We start from the raw sequence: 20,362 nt of genomic DNA, 5'->3' as shown, positions 1-20,362 counted from the left end.
TTGAAGCCCACACACAGACTTGTCCCGTAAGGTATCTGCCAGTCCCGCTCCAAACTGGCAGTGTTTCAATAGTTTGCGCAGTTCTGTTAAATAATCAGCATTGCTTTCATCCTTATGCTGGTTCCGTTTGTGAAACTTGAATCTTTCTGCTATCAGCAGCGGTGTGGGGTTTAAATGTTCCTTTAGTATCGTTACTATGTCTTCAAAACTCTTTTCCATTGGCTTCGTTGGGGTTACTAGATATCGTATTAAACCATACGTCTTTGCACCCATTAAATTTAACAATACCGATGCTTTCTTGTCATCTGACACCTCATTTGCCTTGCAGTACACCTCTATTTGTTCGACATATGTAGTCCAATCTTCGACTTCATTGTCAAATGCGGTGATACTGCCATTCTTCGGCATTTTGTGTGTGGTTTAAAATGGCGTCTCCCAATGGCTTAAAATGGCGTCTCCCGCGCTTTCCTTCCTTCCCCGCTGCTGCCAACGCCGTTCCCGGCGATTCTCGTGGCAATGGTGGCACCCTGTAGGTTTCGCGCGTTTCTCCTGCGCTGCTGCCAATGCCGCTCTCGGCGGTCCTCGTGGCAATGGCGGCGCCTCACGGGTTTCTGCGCATCTCTCTCTCCCTCTCTCCGACGCTGCTCGGCCCCTGAACACCGGCTGCACCCTGTGCGCTCAGCCCTCTCTCTCTCTCCCCCGTCGACGCTGCTCGGCCCTTTGCTGTGCCGCTCGGTCGGGCTCTAGCCCGCCGCTGTCCGGGAAGGGTCTGCGCACTACTTGTTGCCAGCCCGTTTCGCTGGACCACCTCAACTGGAAAGCCAAGCCTGGTTCTCGACAGCCTCCCCCGCAATTCTCGAGTCTCTGCTGGATGACTGGGCGGTTGCCCGTGGTCGACGCCCGAGTCTCTGGCCTTGACCTCCAATCCACTGATCTCCAGGAACGAATACCTGGGAGGTGATGCAGAGTTGCAGGTAGGTTCGAACTTGCGTCATCGCCAATTTTGCGTCCGTGTATAATAAGACACAGACTGCGGAGAACGGTACAACAGGTGTTTACTCAACGTGGCTCACACTGCAACTGATCTGTACAGATTACTACTCAGTGCTATATACAGGTGTGGTCACTGCCGGTACTGCAGTATACATGAGCTGTAAAACATAGTTCCCCCCTTAAAGGTATAGACATTACAACAAGGGTGCCTGGGAGCCTTTCAGCAGTGGTAAGGAGCATGGAGGAGTCCGCCTCCAACATTGCACAAGGCGCTGCGCGCACCATGGAGCCCATCATTTTCAGTCTGCAAAGGATGGTGGACTCCCAGAGAGACCGTGGTGACCAAGACCTGATGCCACGTGTGATGGGCGATATGGCAGCTTCCATTGCAGCACGGGCGGAAGCCACGCAACATCTTAGTGCTGTAATGCAGTCTATGCTTGGTGCCATCAATTCTCAGTCTGCTCTCATGCAGTCTCAGCTTGATGCCACACAAGCTCTGACAGCTGCCATTGTGGCTGGGTCGACCACCGTCCACCGGGGCTTTCACGGTGTCGCAGCAGGCCACTAATCTGTGCTCCAGCAGATTGGTACTGATGCTGAGGTGCTGCCCCGAGGAGTGCCAGTGGGTCAGTGGAGCAGCAAGCTGCTGTCCTCTCTCAGGATGACAGTATTCCTGCTCCCACCACTGCCACTCCGCCATTGCCCTTGTCGCTGCCTGTCATCCAGCCAGCGCAGGCTGCTGCCGCCCATGCTGAGGTGGTGCAGTCTACCGCCGGGTCTTCCAGGCCCAGAGCTGGCCGAGGGCGTCCTGCAAGGCCATCTGAAGTCTCCCGCACGGACTCTCAAGCAGCCTTCCACCCGCCCTACTGCAGCTACTGGGCCAACACTAGAGTAGGCAAAGGCACTGTAACGAGGAGCACTAAGGGATTGCACAAGGGTGAATAGCTAATATTGTTGTTGCAAATATGTGTTCACTGATTGTTGATAAATTTATTAATTGGCTTTGGATGATTTTATGGTGTCTCTCATTTCAGCTTTGCGCTGTGATATGGCCTGCGACAGGATGGAATGATGGGGATGTGGTGAGCAACGGGGATCTGGGGTTTAATTAATTGGAATCACAGTCTGATGAGGCGGTCACGGACCGCCCTTCCAGAAGGCCGATTGAGTGGCTGGCTCCTCCCTCGCTTCTGTTCCTCCTCATCGTCTTCCTCACCCTTCTCATCCTCCTCCTCCTCCTCTCCCTCTTCCTCCTCCTGAGGTGGTCCCACAATCCCTGGTGGCAAGGGCTCATGATGGCCAAGTTGTGCAGTATGCAGCAGACCACGACGAAATGGGACACCCGCTCAGCTGAGTACTGGAGGGCTCCTCCCAAGCGGTCAAGGCAGCAGAACCATTGCTTGAGCACCCCGTTGGTCTGCTCAATGATGTTCCTGGTGGCAGCATGGCTTTAATTATATGAGTGCTGAGCAGGAGTGCTGGGGTTGTGGAGGGGAGACATGAACCAGGTGGAGAGCGGATAGCTCTTGTCTCAGACCAGCCAGCTGCGAGCTTGATGTGGTGGCTGGAAGAGTGCTGTCACACTGGTCTGGCGCAGGATGAAGGCATCGTGGCTGCTGTCAGGATAGCGAGTATTCACATTGAGGATTCGCTGTCTGCGGTCACACACCAACTGCACATTAAGTGAGTGGTAGCATTTGCGGTTACGGAAGACGTCAGGATTGTTATGCTGTACCCGCAAAGCCACATGGGTGCAGTCAATGGCACCCTTCACCATGGGGAAGCCCGCTATCCTGGCAAAGCCACATGCATGTTCGTCCTGCTTCTCTCTGGTGATGGGGAAGGAATAGTATTCGCTTCTCCTACTGTAGAGAGCCTCTGTGACCTCCTGGATGCAGCGATGGATGGCGAACTGCGAGATGTTCGCTATATCTCCTGTTGCAGACTGGAAGGAACCACTGGCGAAGAAATTGACTGCCACTGAGAGAGCCGCGGTCGACCTGATCTGAGGCTGGAGGTCTGGTTGCAAGAGGTGGCAGAGTTCGGTGACCACACCCTTGCTGAAGCAGAGCCTTCTCATGCACTGCTCCTTGGTTAATTGGAGGTAGGAGAAGTGCTCTCGGAATTCCCTCGGAGGTTAAGGCCTCCTGTTGAGAGCCCCGATGGCCCTCCTCCTCCCTCTGGCCACATCTTGCAATCTTTCTCGCTGCCTCCGCTCCCTCCACAGTAGATCCTGGAGGGCGAGGTCGACTGCCAGTACAGCCCCCATTAATGTAACAATGTGTATCACTTTGAAATTTTGTCAGAATAAATGTAACAGATTGTTAGTAGCCACAACACTCCTGATACTAAAGAACCTTTAAATGACTGAATAAAACTCTTGCACCATCACAAACTGACAAGGAAGCAGTGAAACAGCACTAACGTGATGGCTGCGACTGATCCCTTTAAATAGCGCCCCTGGAGCCGCCATCCGCCTACTTCACGCCTCCTCTTCCTGTCGTTGTCGGGGCGAGGTACTGAGGCAGGGGGCGATAATCAATTTGGCAGATCGGGTGCTCAGTGAGCGTTGCATGCACGCTCACTGATGTCATGATCTGCCTGACGCTAAAGCCCCAGGCGCTGTTAGCGGCGGCATTAATGGGCGACAGGACTTGGTGTGTGGCGCTGGATTCGCCTTGTCCCGACGCTACTTCATTAACGCCCCTGCCAGGCGGTAACAGGAGGCGCTAACCAACCAAATTTCTCCCCCAGTATGTTTTAGTGATGTTGATTGAGGATGAAATATTGGCCAGGAAACCAGGGGGCACTCCCCTGCTATTCGTCGAAATACTGCCATCAGATCTTTTATGGCCACCTGAGAGGGCAAATGGGAATTTGGTTGAAATTGCAACAATCTTTTCACAATTGGAAGTATAAGGGAAAAAAAACAGGACTCTAGAAATGTGTTAAAATGGAAATTGCAATTTAAGCGAGTTGCAAATAAACGGGTACGACTGTAAAACAATTTCACCTTTTTAGGTCTTCCAAAGGGTTGTTCATAGGGTAGAGGACACAAGACTTTACCCTTGACTGCATGACTGAGATTGAAATCTTGTCAGTTTTTAAGTACAATATTAGTGCAGAGCTGAAGTATTAGTGAATTATGTTATAGCAGTGAGCCATGTTGTAATATTCGTGAAATATGTCATAGTACAATATCAGTGAAGTATATTGTTGTATTAATGAAATATGCTGTAGCATTAGTGAAGTAAGTCGCATACATGCCAAGTTAGGAAATTCACAAAACCCAATGAAGAGTTCCAAATGGTTCCAATAGCCTTCAAAAGTTGAAAATTCAAATAATTCAAATAACAGCCCAAAACTTAAGAACACAGTCCTGTGACTTAAATTACATTTTTCAGATGAGATGCCAGGATTTGCACCAGTTTTTCATGAATACATTTCCCAATTCGACCCCTTTTCTTTGAAAAAAATAAACCTAACGGCCTTCCCTTTGACTTGAAAACAAGTGGTTATGCTGAGAGTGCAGTGGGACCAGAGCTGGTTGTAACTTAAGCTGCAGGTATACCCAACAAATGCATGTACTTGTATTGCATAGAAAAACTAATGTACACAAAAATGCATTTTTGCAGTGGTTGGTTTAGAAATTTTTGAAGGAAATGTGAGCCCTGAAGATGCAAGATTTATTTTCTAGTAGGGTTGGGGCACACCTCCTCAGCAAATGTTACTTTGTGATACTCTTTTGCCAGCACTTTCAAGTGAACCGTGTTTAGCAATATTTTGTCTCACAATGACAACAGCTGGATTTAATAACACAGAATATAATGCTCAAACGATAAACCCTCTGTTCTTGTAGTAGAGTATAGGGGTCACAAATTCAAAAGAAAGATCAAGATTTTTAATCTCCTTACCTATCTATTAGTGTGGGACCCACACGTGCCAGCCAACCTTTGTGCACAAGCGCAAATGTTTGCCATTTGTGCAGAGCACCAAGGATTCACAGTTGACTATTGTGCATGCACAAAAGCTCTGTGCATTCATGCAAGGAAAATTCAGGGCAGTCTGGATGGCTTTAACAGAAAGTGCCATTGACTGTTGGAAATGCTGATTTCAATTAGCAAGCAGGACACGCTGGCAGGGCTGGGGAAATGCTGACTGTTACAGTGAAATATTTATAGTTGGCATCTATGATGTTGTACTAGTGAAGTATGTTGTAGTGTTGGTTAAGTAGGTTATAGCATTGGTAAAGCAGACTGTAGTACTCCGGACAAATAGTGTATTAGTTAACTATGCTGTCCTAGTGTTAATGAAGTAAACAAGTATACTGTATTAGTGAAGTGTGTTGAAGTATTAGTGAAACATGAAGTATGTGAAGTATGTTGCAGTACTCATGAAGCACAGTATGTCACAGTAGTAGAGAAACCTGTTGAAGTATTTTGCATTAGTGAAGTACGTTGTGTTAGTGAAGTATTTATATTATTTAAATATGTCATAGTATTAGTGAAATATTATAGCATTAGTGAAGCATTTTAGCATTAGTGAAGAATGTTTTAGTATTGGTGAAGCATACTGAAGTATATTAAAGCATTAGTGATGCACGTCAGGTACTAATAAAGCAATTTGAAGTGTCGGCGATGCATGTTGAGTATTAATGCAAGATGCAGAATTAGCGAACATGTTGAAGCACGAATGAGATAAGATCAAGCATTAATAACTAGATCTAAATATTAATGTATTGTACTGTAGTATTTGTTGAGTATGTTTAAGTATTAGGAAAATACATGATAATATTAATGAAGCACGTTGAATTACATTGTAATTTTAGTGAACATGTTGGAGTATTAATAAGGTATAACGTAGGCATGTTCGAGTATTAATGAGGTGTGAAATATGATTCATAAAGTATGCTGAGTGATATTGCACTATTGACGAATAAGTATTAATATGCTATGGTGAAGTTAATAATGAAGTAAAAGTAATGGTCTAGTTGAAACACTGGTGAATTACATTGCAGCAATAGTAAAGTACAATTAGTAAATTATGGTCTGATACACTTGAAGTATATTGATGCAATAACGAGGTGTGCTGTAACATTTATGAGGAATGGTGTAAATTATGTATATTTTAGTATTAGTGAAGTATGTAAATTTCAGTAAATAATCCACATTAATTTTAGCGATGCTATGTAAATAACCTTAATATGTGGCTTTTCAATTAAGACTTTGGTTTTGTATTCAGAGAAACATCTGAATGGTGAATGTGTGTTAGTAATTGGTTCTTTCTTCCTCCTTTCCGCCATTAATGGGCTCTGAAGGCTCTCACCACCTCCAGTGGACTGTCAAGCTAATTGAGTAAATTGAAAAATAACTTGACATAAGTAAACAAAAAGAACCGCATAAATTTTCATTATTTATAAGTGTTAAATGTTTTGTTTGTTGCTGCAGCACTTTTGCTGTTTAGCAAACCTGAGCATTTACCTTCATTGCAGTTTTTCAGGGTAACTGAGTCCACAGCTGCCAGCTCCCAGCTTCTTCTGCTGCTTCCTTTATATTCCAAAGAGATCTGGAAAGACTCTTCCAAGCGTCCCACTCTCCCCTGAAGCAGAGTCCATCTGTTCAAATCAGAAATATGTATGAAATAATAAAGAGAAAGGGAGAGAGAGAGAGGGAGAAAGCACTGTGAATCAAACCAGCACGGACACAACATACTTTTAATTCAAGGCAGAGTTGCACTGCTTTATATCAATGTGCCTTTCATCTCATATTAGTAATGACTGTACTGTTAATGATAAAAGGGACTGAATTCACATAGGGGTAGTAATATTTCGGTATTTATGCAGGCGCAGGTCTTTAAATCTACCTTTTACATTAGACCTTGTAACACTTTAAAACTACAACATATCAGCTGGAAATATCCTCTGCTACACTGCCCAGAAATTGGGTGGCATAATATTGGGGAAAGAGGAAAAATGGGGTTAGTATTTTCATCTCTGCCCACTTGCAGAGATCACAGCCACCTGACCCTTCACTGCCCATTAAATGATCGCTAATTTCCCTACCTCCCTACTGAAGTACTGCTGACCCCAGGTAACATCGGAGGATGGGTGGTGGTTCCTGCTGGGGCAATGCGGAAAGACCATTGATTGTCCCGATGGAGGAAAGGGGCCTGATAGTAGTCAACTCTACCTGTCTTCTGACCATACATGAAACAGAACAGGCAGCAGCTCATTCGAAGCCTTTTATAAAAATTATAACAGAAGTTTTCGAGGTGCTTCTGCCCCATTTAATAGCAGCTCCTCCTCCTTGTGGCACCCATTATAGTGCTGCCACATTTTGTTCCTTGGCCGTGTTGGACTCTCTTCGTGTGGTGCAAATACTGTTAGAAGCCTGCCTTGCACGTTTAATAATCCCCGACCCAGGAATATGGGCCGGGGTCACAGTGGAGTTGGGACGGTGGTTGGAAGTCCCATCCCAACCCACCACCAGCAGCGAAACCTCTCCGGAGAGAAGTCTAGCCCATGTAGTCTCCAAATGCACTCAATACATCAAAATATTCAACGTATACAGCATGTCTGAGCACAAAGTAATGGCTGATTTCAATCACTTAAACGTCAGAGAGTTAAAATGAGGCCGAATTTTATTTTGGTTTGTCAGTGAGATGATGAACTGTTCACTCATTGCCCTTTAATGTCAGCAAAGATGGAAATTAGTCAACATCTGAATTAGAAAAAAGAGACAAATAAAACCAGAAAGAGCCTGACCATCTAAATGAGAAAAAGAATAAAACAGCTGTAAATAGTGTGGAAATTGACATTATACTTAGCATGCTGGGTAGAATAAAATGGCCAAGTAAAAGAACAAACTTGCTTAGGTTGTAGCTAAAGCAAGAAAAAGTAAATGTGTCACAACGTGTCCAGAACCAAGAGATCTTTCATAATACCCACCCACATTGAGGATGTGATAACAACTATAATTGACTCACTAGCACAAGGGAGGCATAAGGCTATAGAATAGATAAACTATTAATGATTGTCGCTAGACAAAGAAGCAAAACTATTGAGTAAGTTAATCATCTTGGTAACAAGATGATCAGACATGAGTAAGTAAATCATTTTGGTAACAAGATTCAGACAGAACCTCCTGACAGAATATATGATTAACTAACCTTGTCTGGAGATATTTCTGTCCTGTTGACCTTTTGATTGTCCTTGTGCAAACTCTTAATGTGTTTAAAATGATACAATACCATTACACGTGATTTATGGAATGCTTGCCTGTTTGAGTGTATAAATATGCTGCATTCACTGATGTTCGGTAGAGATGTTGGCCTAGCCTTTGTCCAGGCAGCTCTCTCCTTGTGCAAGTAAAAATTAAACTAACAATCTGACGGTACTGCTTGTGTTTTAGAGTCTTACTCGGAGTCGAGATTTCGACAGTAAAACTTGGCGGTTCCACCGAGATTGTTTACTACCTACCGGTGAGTAAACGGACAAAAACACAATGATTCTCTAAGAACGGACCCTAACTGGCCAGTTATCAGTGGTGCTTAGTCACCAAAGGGGTTCCTCCTTGGACAAGTACAGTAGTGTAGGCTGTTTGTCTCGGCGGGAGTACTGCGATCTGTTAAGACTCATTTCAGGGTTGAGTTGGAAATTTTTGTTATCACTTCCTCTTTCAGCTTGACAGAAAAGGGAGACAGATTTCAAAAACCTGAACCCTGAAAACAGGCCGGGCAGATTGCTGAAAGGAAGGTAAGAAGAGATGTCTGTAGAGGTCCCTGTTTCTTGAAGGAAGGAAACAATTACCCTTGAAAGAAAGGGAGAGGTATCCTTGAAATAGAGGAAAAGTAAAAAAAAAGGGACGCTCGTCCTTGAAAGATAGGACTTATCCTTGAAAGACAGGATTTTAAAGTAATAAGTTTTACTGTTAAGGACTCAGTCTGTAGGGGCGTACAACGCAGACCGAGAATTGGCTATTTGTTTAGTTAGAGTATAAGAATTTTGATCTGTATACCCCTCTGGGTTTTTGCAATTTTTGTCATCTCTGTAATTTTTTTTAGCTTTGTATTATTGTGCTACTATTGCCTGTGAGCTCTTGGAAAAACATAACAGGGGATTCAACAGGGGAGGTTGGGTCTTAGAAACACTTCAATTGGTAAAGAGTAAAAAGTGATCAGGGGATCGCAACCAATAAAAATGGGAGCCAGAGCAAGTAAAACACCAGAAAAAGGCACACCTGCCTGTTACATGCTCCAGAATTGTGGTCAGACATCAATAGATGACTTACCCAAATGGGTAAAATGGACCAAAAAGGGGAAAAGGCCATTCCCACCAGATGGTACATTTAATTTAGACCAAATAACGTGTCTCGAGGGGTGTCTCTTAGAAAGTGACCCAGGGAGAAGTGGTAGAAAGAAAGTCAAAACTGGCAATTACAACAAAATGGGGGACAAGGTAATGAATTTACCCAGGGAAACAGTTCTACCCAAGCGTAGGCTCACACCCGCCCTCAAGCGAATTTTTCAGTCCACAACCAGTGGGGAGCACAAAATGCCACCCAGAATCAAAGTGGACAAAATTTAAATTTACCCTATTCAACATGACGCCTGGGACCTGACCCACAGATTGCCCAAAAGCAATTACCCCTAGTACGATTGCCTGCAGTTTCAACCAATATGACAGAAGAGCCCACCTTAATAATAAATATGGAGGGAAAAGAAATTCCTTTTCTGGTAGATACGGGAGCCACCAATTCAATGTTGACAAAACAATATGCAGAAGGAATTCCGTGTACAGCCAGCAGTGCCAGTTGCGTAGGATTGTCAGGAGTTACTCAGACCATGACTTGGTCAGAACCCCTCAATGTGCAAGTAGATAATTACAGGAATCAACATACCTTTTTACTGTCTCAAGAAGTACCAGTGAATTTATTAGGAAGAGACTAATTATGCAAAATGAAGGCATCGATTGTTTGCTCTGAAAAAGGACTTGAAGTCCATGTTCCCGTAGACAGATGTGGTATGTACCCACTACAGATCAAATTGGCCCCGGTCCTATATGCATGGCAGATTTGTGAAGATGGTCTTAGCAAAACATTGTCAACTATTATAGGCTCCCTCCAATTTGTCCTTAGATCGGTGTCCGAATACCAGAAAGAATTGCATTTGGGCCATTGGCATACAGAGCCCCACTGCACAGCCTTTTATGATGAGACAGGAATGGACAAATACCACAAAAGATATTATAAGCCCGTTCTGCAACACAGATATTTGCTGAAAATTCGAAAAATTTTAATTGGTCCCGAAGGCATAGCCGCCGCTGTTCTTTTACCCATGGAAGCATGGGACCTGTTTAAAGAAAAAGACAGTAAACCACATTGCACCCTAGCGGTGGCACAAGGACATGCACCAAGGGACTTGGGACCAATGTGTTGTGTATGTACCTTTAAGAGAATAACTGGTCTCAGACTGCAGTACCGGCAGTGACCACCCCTGTATAAAAGGCGCTAGAGAGCCTCTGTTTGTTAGTTTTCACGATTGACTTCCACCAGTAAAGACTTGTTTGTTTTCACTCCTGCTGGTCCGTGTCTCAATCATTCACGGACTTAACACTGGCGACGAGTAAGAAACGAACTTACCTGCAACTCGGCAGCACCTCAGACGACGTTGTTGAAGGTCGGAGCCAGAAGAAAGAAAAAAAAAAAAAAATTGAGTCCAAAGAAACTCGAGAAACGGGCGTCGACGGTCAATCGTCGGTTTGAAAACTTGCAGGAGAGACTGTCAAGAGCCAGGTTCGGTTCACCAGTCTGTGGTTTCCCAGCTAGTCGGGCTGGTGGCAGGTAGTGCTCTGATCCTTCCTGGGCTGCGGCGGGCTGAAGCTCGATCGGGTGGCTTTTCAATGGGGCCGGGCAGCGAGTCGGGAGGCAAAAAGAGAGAGAGAGGGTGGAGCACACAGGGCGCGGCCGGTGCTTCGAAGCCGGGCAGCGTTCGGACCTAAGAAGAGGGAGGGAAGTGTCCCAGAGGGTCCGCTCCACGACGGGAAAATAATAAAAGAAAAAGAATCAATATTTAACGCGCAAGAAACCGTGGAAAACAGCGCTAACAACAGCGGGGAAGAAGGCAAAGCGCGGGAGGCGCCATTTTGTTAAATCGGGGAAGAAGGCAAAGCGCGGGAGGTGCCATTTTAGATTTGCAAAATGCCGAAGACTGGCTGTATCACTGCTTTTGATAATACATTAGAGGACTGGACCACGTATGTGGAAAGAGTCGAGGTATATTTCGAGGCAAACGAAATAGCAGAGGGGAAAAAGGCATTGGTATTGCTAAACTTAATGGGCGCTAGAACGTACGGCCTATTGCGTGGCCTGATTACTCCAGCCAAACCGAAGGCGAAGAGTTTTAACGAAATTGTTGCTGTCCTACAGGAACACTTAAACCCTGCACCGCTGTTGATAGCAGAAAGATTTAAATTCCACAGGAGAACTCAGCACAAAGATGAGAGCAATGCTGAGTATCTTACGGAACTACGCAAGCTATCAAAGCACTGCCAGTTTGGAGCAGGACTGGCAGATACCCTACGGGACAAATTTGTCTGTGGACTCCTGAGTGAAGGAACACAGAAGAAGTTACTCTCAGAAAAAGAGCTGACACTAGATAAGGCTTTCAGCGTGGCAGTATCGTATGAAGCAGCAGCCAGGGGAGCTGCAGAAATTCAACAAAAACCACAGGAATACGGCACCCACGAAATGACACGGGGATTTGCAAAATGTTATCGCTGCGGCAGAACTAACCATGACCAGAAGGACTGCTGGTCCAAAGACAAAATATGCAGACAATGCGGGAAGATTGGACACATTGCACGAGTTTGCAGGTCTGGGAAGAAGACCAGCGGCAACAAAAAGGCTACTAAGGAACCGTACAAGAAAGTACAAAAGATGACGGACAGTAGTTCCGAAGACCAGATGAGCGATAGTGAATCCAAGAACAGGAGACTAAGCTGTCTCAAACTTCACAATGTAATCACAAAAGAGGATCACCGAACCATTTGGGTCACCCTCACGATAGCAGGGTCCCAAGTTAAAATGGAATTTGATACAGGATCAGCGCTAACCGTCATGAATCGACGAGACTACGAGCGGCTATTTTCACATATACCCTTGAGAGAGACATCCATCGTCTTGACGACGTATACGGGGCAAAAAGTATACCCCAGAGGAAAAATAAGGGTGCCTGTCGAATACAATGGCAAGAAAATACGGAAATTGTATCTCTACATACTGCCAAATGGTGGACCACTGTTATTGGGACGGGAATGGATCAGGAAGATAAACTTGGATTGGCATTCCATTCATGCAATGACGGTGGACGGTAAAAAAGATGAAGACGTCACTCCTGGACGATTGTCAACAATCTTAGCTAACGCCAAAGAGGTATTTCAACAAGAACTGGGCACGCTTAAAGGCGTAACCGCCTCGATAAAAATAGAAGAGAATGCAGTTCCCAAGTTTTTCAAAGCAAGACCGGTACCATATGCAATTCGCCCAGCCGTCGAGGCAGAGCTGGAGAATCTGGAGAAGGCGGGCGTGTTGTCTAAGGTCGACTGGAGCGAGTGGGCAACACCCATCGTTCCTGTCATGAAGAAAACGTTAAGCAATAAGTCCGGAGAGCCAAGGAAGATTCGCATCTGTGGGGATTTCAAGGTGACGGTGAACCCTGTCCTTCACACAGTACAATATCCTCTTCCAAGGATAGAAGACATCTTCGCCTCACTGTCTGGAGGGAAGCGTTTTACAAAAATTGACCTAGCACAAGCATATTTGCAGATGGAGGTTGAAGAGTCCTCTAGGAAGTATCTCACGATAAACACTCACAAAGGTCTTTACCAGTATCATCGATTGGTATTCGGAGTAGCATCGGCTCCGGCGGTATGGCAAAGAGCGATGGAACAAGTCCTGCAAGGGATTCCGGGGACTCAGTGTTACTTGGACGACATCCTTGTAACAGGTGAAGATGACAGTGAACACCTTAACAACCTAGAACAGGTGCTCACTAGACTACGGGAACATGGGCTGCGAGCCAACTGCCCCAAGTGCGAATTTTTTAAGAAACAGATATCGTATTGTGGCCACGTGATTGATGAAGAGGGGTTACATAAGTCCCCTGACAAAATTGAAGCGGTTGTTAAGGCCCCAGCGCCTGAAAATGTGTCGCAACTGAGGTCATTCCTCGGATTGGTGAATTACTATCATAAGTTTTTGCCGAATTTGTCGACAATTTTGCACCCACTGAACGCCCTGCTACGAACGGGGGTAGCATGGAAATGGAGCGATGATTGTAAGCGTGCTTTTCAGAAGAGTAAGGACTTAATCACTTCAAGGGAAGTATTGGCTCACTACAACCCAGCACTGCCGATCAGACTGGCGTGTGATGCGTCTCCCTACGGCATTGGGGCGGTACTGTCACATAAGTTCCTTGATGGGTTAGAGAGGCCGATAGCTTTTGCGTCACGCTCGTTAACTTCTGCCGAGCGTAACTACGCTCAGATTGACAGAGAGGCCCTCAGCCTAGTGTGGGGGGTGAAGAAGTTCAATCACTACCTGCACGGTCAAAAATTTACTCTACTAACCGATCATCAACCTCTTGTCTCCATTTTCAACCCTCAGAAGGGCGTACCGATAATGACGGCACAACGGCTGCAGAGATGGTCCCTGTTCCTAGGGGCACACCAATATGACATCGAGTACAAAGGAACTAAACAGCATGGAAATGCTGATGGATTGTCACGCCTACCGTTGCCGACGGTGGAAGAAGACCTTGCAGTGGATCCAATGGAGTTATTCCACTCGACCATAGTCGAATGTCCCCCTGTGACGAATGCAAACATAGAAAAGGAAACACGGAATGACCCGACACTATCACGGGTCTATGATTTAACGGTGAAGGGATGGCCAGCACATGGCGAACCACTGCTGCCAGCATTCTCGCCGAGAAGAGAACAGCTGTCAGTGTGCAGAGGGACCTTGATGTGTGGATCCAGAGTAGTAATTCCACCTAAGTTGACGGGTAGAGTACTCAATGAGCTTCATGAGGGTCATCTGGGTGGGGTAAAAATGAAGAACTTAGCCAGAGCGTTTGTGTGGTGGCCGGGAATCGATAGAGAAATCGAAGAGATGACCAAGAGCTGTGCAGGATGCCAGAAGGTCCAAAACGCCCCACCACAAGCTCCTCTGCATCCATGGGAGTGGCCCTCATCTCCATGGCAATGGGTGCACATTGATTTTGCTGGTCCCTTCATGGACTCGATGTTTTTAATTGCGGTGGATGCACATTCAAAGTGGCCAGAGGTAATAAAAATGTCCTCAACCACCACGGAAAAAACTATCACAGTTTTGCGAACCATATTCGCCAGGAATGGGCTGCCTGAACAGATTTGCTCTGACAATGGACCACAGTTTGTGTCTGAAGAGTTCCGGAGGTTCTTAAAGAACAATGGCGTTAAGCATTACACATCTGCCCCATATCATCCAGCCACTAATGGATTGGCCGAGAGGTTTGTCCAAACTTTCAAGAAGGCTATCAAGGCAATGTGTAATGAAGATATACCCCTACAACACAAGGTGGACAACTTCTTGTTTGCCTACCGGAATGCGACACATGCGGTTACCAACCAAACTCCAGCCATGATGTTCTTCAATTGAAGACTACGATGCCGCTTGGATTTGGTTAAGCCAAACGTCAGAAGAGATGTGGAGAACAGGCAGTTTCAGAATATGAATGAAAGGCCGACCAGGAGTTTTAAGATAGGTCAACCAGTTTTGGCCCGGGACTACCGCACTGAGAAATGGCAGCCAGGAACGATTTGTACACGACAAGGACCTTTCATGTATTCCGTGGACGTTGGGGAGAGCATTGTAAGACACCATGCTGACCAGATTCTAGAGTCACTGGAAAACGTCAACTCCACACCACGATCTGATACACCTGGTAATGAAATTGACGTTCCAATTGCAGCTACCGCAGAACCGGTAATATTGGAAGCAGATGAACCAAACCGAGACATTGATCCCAACGCAACATTGCCAGAAGAACCTGATACCCCAAAGAGGCGTTATCCAGACAGAATCAGGAAGCCTCCTCAAAGACTGAACTTATAATTGCTTAAACTTAACCAATGTATCTAGCAACAGTAATTGTGATTGTAATTCGTTATCATTTAGTTGTTAAATGAATGTTATGTACTGTTTATCTAAAAGGGGAGGAATTGTTGTGTATGTACCTTTAAGAGAATAACTGGTCTCAGGCTGCAGTACCGGCAGTGACCACCCCTGTATAAAAGGTGCTAGAGAGCCTCTGTTTGTTAGTTTTCACTATTGACTTCCACCAGTAAAGACGTGTTGTTCCTGCTGGTCCATGTCTCAATCATTCACGGACTTAACACAATGGTTAAAAGAATGGGAGGACTAGGAATAGAAAAAGAGTGGCAAGTGCCTCTGGGTACCTTGGTCCAGTATGAAGAAAAGCAGGGATACGGGGTGGAATTGCAGACAAGCCTGCTGTTCGAAGGCAAATTTGAGGCAAGGGTGTTGGACATCCATAACTTCCCGCTCCTACCAGAAGTAGAGAAACTTCTGAGTCAAATCCCCAAGCAAGTATGGTCTAGCCACCCCAATGAGGTCAGAAAGATGTTAACTGCACAACCCTACAAGGTTACCCTCAATCCTGCAGTCCCACTCCCAAGAAAGGCACAATATCCTCTCTCCCAAGCAGCAGAACAAGGCATTGAACCAGTAATCAAGTCCTTACTTGACCAGGGCATTATAATACCAACAAGAAGTCGGTCTGCCGGGATGCCTGCCCGCACTCGCCGTCGCTTACTATGCTGTACAAGCACAAACTGTGACTCTAAATCATCATACAGTACTACATGTCCCACACTCTGTCGAGGTGCTGTTAACCAAATATGCCACTCAACACCTAACATCAGCATGTACCATTAAGTATGAGGTAGAATTACTGTCCAATTCAAACTTGACCATAAAGCGATGCGCAACCCTAAATCCAGCTACGCTCCTCCCGACCATTGAGGATGGCACACCCCACTGCTGTGAGACGGTAACCCAGCTGGTCACCAAACCCCGAGTGGACTTAAGTGAAACACAGCTAGAAAATCCAGATTTAATATATTTTGTCAACGGCTCAGCCCTCCGAGATGACAAAGGTACTTCCCGCACTGGCTACGCTATCACGACGGACAATTCAACTGTAGAGGCGATGTCGTTACCAAACTCCTTTTCAGCACAACAAGCAGAACTATTCGCGCTCACAAGAGCATGTATCTTGGCCACAGACAAAACTGTTAATATTTATACAGATTCAAGGTATGCCTTTGGGGTTGCCCATGATTATGGACAGATCTGGAAATTTAGGGGTTACTTGACCTCCGCAGGCTCAACGATCAAGAATGCAGAACAAGTTGACAATCTTTTACGTGCTGTCCAGTGTCCACGTAAAATTGCTATTATTAAATGTCAAGCACACACAGGCAATCAGGACCAAATTGCATTGGGCAATGACAGGGCTGCAAAAGGTGCTGCTTTGTCAAATACAGGTTCCCAGGTGTCAGCCTATGTTCTTAAAAACACAAAACCCGTTGATTTGCCGCCCACATTGGATGATGTATTGGCCTTTCAGTCACAGGCCAGTACTGAGGAGGTGTTAACCTGGGCACAAGATCAATGTGATAAAACACCTGAGGGAGTGTGGGTTCACCATGACGGCCACATGGTGGCGCCCAGATCTTTGCTCCCATGGATTGCTCGCTGTGTTCATACTTTCACACATGCGGGCAAAGGGGGGATGGCAGACTATATCGCACAGACATGGTACGCACCGGGTATTTCGGCAGTTGCAAAACAAATTAGTGAAAATTGTACTGCCTGTCAGACGATGAATCCGGGAAAAACGGAGAAGGTACAGTCTGCCTCCCACCCAAATCCAACAGGACCTTTTGTGAATTTGCAAATGGATTTTATTGAATTACCCGCATGTATGGGTTTTAAGTATGTATTAGTTATTATAGATGTGTTTTCTAAATGGGTTGAAGCTTTTCCATGTAAAAAGAATGACGCTATTACCGTCGCTAAACATTTGTTAAAGGAAATTGTACCACGATTCGGTATACCTGTACAACTCTCGAGTGACAATGGGTCACATTTTACTGGGACAATTATGCGAGAGATGTGTAAGGCTTTGCAAATCAATCAGCATTTTCACTGCAGCTATCATCCACAGTCAGCTGGGCTGGTGGAGCAATATAATGGAATGTTGAAAAATAAGTTAGCTAAGCTATGTGATGAGACTGGACTCAAATGGGTCGAACTGTTATCCCTAGCATTGATGGTAATGCGGTCAGCAACAAACAGAACAACAGGGTTATCACCACATGAAATCATCATGGGACGTCCCCAACGATTGCCTTTTTCCGCACTGTTTACTGCTAAACAAATGGACATTCACAAAATGGAAGAAAATATGCTAAACTATTGCATTGCTCTAACAAAATGTATTTCTAGTTTCCATTCGCAGGTAAAAGAAGCCCAAGTTGACCCTGCCGAAGGAAGATGCCATAGCTTGAAGCCCGGCGAGTTCGTCTACGTAAAGGTGTTCAAGAGTTGCCTTCACCCAAGATTTGAGGGTCCGTCCCAGATCCTGTTAACCACCAACACTGCTGTAAAGGTGAAAGAGAGACCAACATGGATCCACGCCTCGCACTGCAAAAGAGCCCCAGAACCCGAGGAAGAGGAATCGCCAACCCCATCAGTAAATGGAAATGGACATTAGGACTATGTTTCCTTGTGACACTTATAATTCCTGTAATGCCCGAATTGCAGGTAAACACGTTTTGTATATGTCTTACACTTATGCTAGGGGAACTAATGCCTCCAGTTGTTGGGTATGCACACAGGTGCCCATCTGTACGAAGGGAGGAATTCCATTAAGATCTATCCCCTTTAATTCCAATAAAATGGTATATTGGCTGTTTGAACAAAATTCAGAAAAGGCAGAAGCCATGGAGTTAGAAAGGCTCCGAAGAATCCAGATCTGATTAGATTATTGTCCTAGTTAGGACAAAAGGGGTGAATGTGGAAATTGACATTATAATTAGCATGCTGGGTAGAATAAAATGGCCAAGTAAAAGAACACACTTGCTTAGGTTGTAGCTAAAGCAAGAAAAAGTAAATGTGTCACAACGTGTCCAGGACCAAGAGATCTTTCATAATACCCACCCACATTGAGGATGTGATAACAGCTATAATTGACTCACTAGCACAATGGAGGCATAAGGCTATAGAATAGATAAACTATTAATGATTGTCGCTAGACAAAGAAGCAAAACTATTGAGTAAGCTAATCATCTTGGTAACAAGATGATCAGACATGAGTAAGTAAATCATTTTGGTAACAAGATTCAGACAGAACCTCCTGACAGAATATATGATTAACTAACCTTGTCTGGAGATATTTCTGTCCTGCTGACCTTTTGATTGTCCTTGTGCAAACTCTTAATGTGTTTAAAATGATACAATACCATTACACGTGATTTATGGAACGCTTGCCTGTTTGAGTGTATAAATATGCTGCATTCACTGATGTTCGGTAGAGATGTTGGCCTAGCCTTTGTCCAGGCAGCTCTCTCCTTGTGCAAGTAAAAATTAAACTAACAATTTGACGGTACTGCTTGTGTTTTAGAGTCTTACTCGGAGTCGAGATTTCGACAATAGAAACAGGAGACATAGCGGGGAAAATTCAGTTGGTTGCGCCACCTGTTAGTGCCTTAAGAGGGGGCTAAGAGGGGCGCAAACCAACTAGCGTCCGGGCGCGGCACTGCGCACGCCTCCTGCCAAATTCAGCGGGAGGTTAGTGGTGGCGCTAACTGTTAGCGCTGCGCCGCTGGTGATGACGTCATCGGTGTGCGCAGTGCCCCGCTCACGCCCCGGCCGCGATCTTCAGGAGCGCCCCCTGATTTACTGCCGGACGCTATGTCCAACAGGGTCAGGGTGGCATACCTGCGGCCGAGGAGGCACAAATTAAAGGCGAGGTGCGGGGCGGCCATTTTTGTTGTTGGCCGCCTGCCAGCACCTGCCTGCGCTCCCGTCCCTGGCCTCCGGAACCCCCCCCCCCCCCGGAGTGCCGGCTGCGCTCCAAGAGCCCGGTACTTCTCTTGGGTGCCGGGCTCTTTTGCCTGCACTCCCGATCCCCGGGGGCCCAGCTGGGCCCCAGATCGCGCTGCACAAGGCCCCTCCCCTTTAAGAAGGGGAGGAAGGCCTGGAATACCGCAGCACGATGTGCCGCAGTGTGTGGCGCTGCGGCACGTAGCACCACAATATTCACTCGCAGCACCCCAAGAGGGAGGCGGGGCGCCTCAAGTAGCATCCCGCTTCCCTTTGGGGCACAACCGACCAATTTCCGGCGCGGGGGGGGTGCTAATTTTTCCGGGGCGCTACTTTTAGCGCCCCGGCAAAGTTAGCGCCCCAAGCGGGGCTATACTGAATTTCTCCCCCATAGAATCATAGAATGATTACAGCACAGAAGGAGGCCATTTGGCCCATCAAGCTCATGCAGCCTCTCTGCAAGAGCACTTCAGCTAGTCCCACTCCTCCACCCTTTCCCTGTAGCCCTGCAAATTCTTTTCCTTCAGGTACTTATCCAATTCCCTTTTGAAAGGCATGATTGAATCTGCCTCCACCACCCTTTCAGGCAGTGCATTCCAGATCCTAACCACTCGCTGCGTAAAAATGTTTTTCCTCGTGTTGCCTTTGGTTCTTTTGGTTTTAAATCTGTGTCCTCTGGTTCTCGACCCTTCCGCCAATGGGAAGTTTCTCTCTATCTACTCTGTTTAGACCCCTCATGATTTTGAACACCTCCATCAATTCTCCTCTCAACCTTCTCTGCTCCAAGGAGAACAATCCCAGCTTCTCTAGTCTATCCACGTAACTGAAGTCCCTCATCCCTGGAATCATTCTCGTAAATCTTTTCTGCACCCTCTCTAAGGCCTTCACATCCTTCCTAAAGTGCGGTGCCCAGAATTGAACACAATACTCCAGTTGAGGCCGAACCAGTGTTTTATAAAGGTTCATCATAACTTCCTTGCTTTTGTACTCTATGCCTCTATTTATAGAAAAAAACATAGAAACATAGGAGCAGGAGTAGGCCATTCAGCCCTTCGAGCCTGCTCCGCCATTCAATATAATCATGGCTGATCCTCTATCTTAATACCATATTCCCGCTCTCTCCCCATACCCCTTGCTGCCTTTTGTGTCTAGAAATCTATCTATCTCCTTCTTAAATATATTCAGTGACTTGGCCT

At 45.9% G+C, this 20,362-nt stretch overlaps 1 protein-coding gene across 1 annotated transcript in view; it reads right to left on the bottom strand.

Moving 5' to 3' along the window:
• The window catches only part of LOC147121021 (ALK tyrosine kinase receptor-like), a 970,192-nt gene that overhangs the window by 472,289 nt on the left and 477,541 nt on the right, over positions 1-20,362 (bottom strand). Inside the window, exon 4 of the mRNA XM_085977636.1 lies at positions 6,477-6,610. Coding sequence (XP_085833762.1) covers positions 6,477-6,610 — 134 coding nt within the window. The remainder of the gene's footprint in view (positions 1-6,476; positions 6,611-20,362) is intronic.

Source organism: Somniosus microcephalus, chromosome 3 (assembly GCF_052327205.1).
Source record: "Somniosus microcephalus isolate GS21.2 chromosome 3, FLI_Smic_1.0, whole genome shotgun sequence".
NCBI classification, from domain to species: domain Eukaryota; kingdom Metazoa; phylum Chordata; class Chondrichthyes; order Squaliformes; family Somniosidae; genus Somniosus; species Somniosus microcephalus.
Note: the sequence above shows the minus strand (reverse complement) of the source record. Positions and strands in the feature narration are given on the sequence as shown.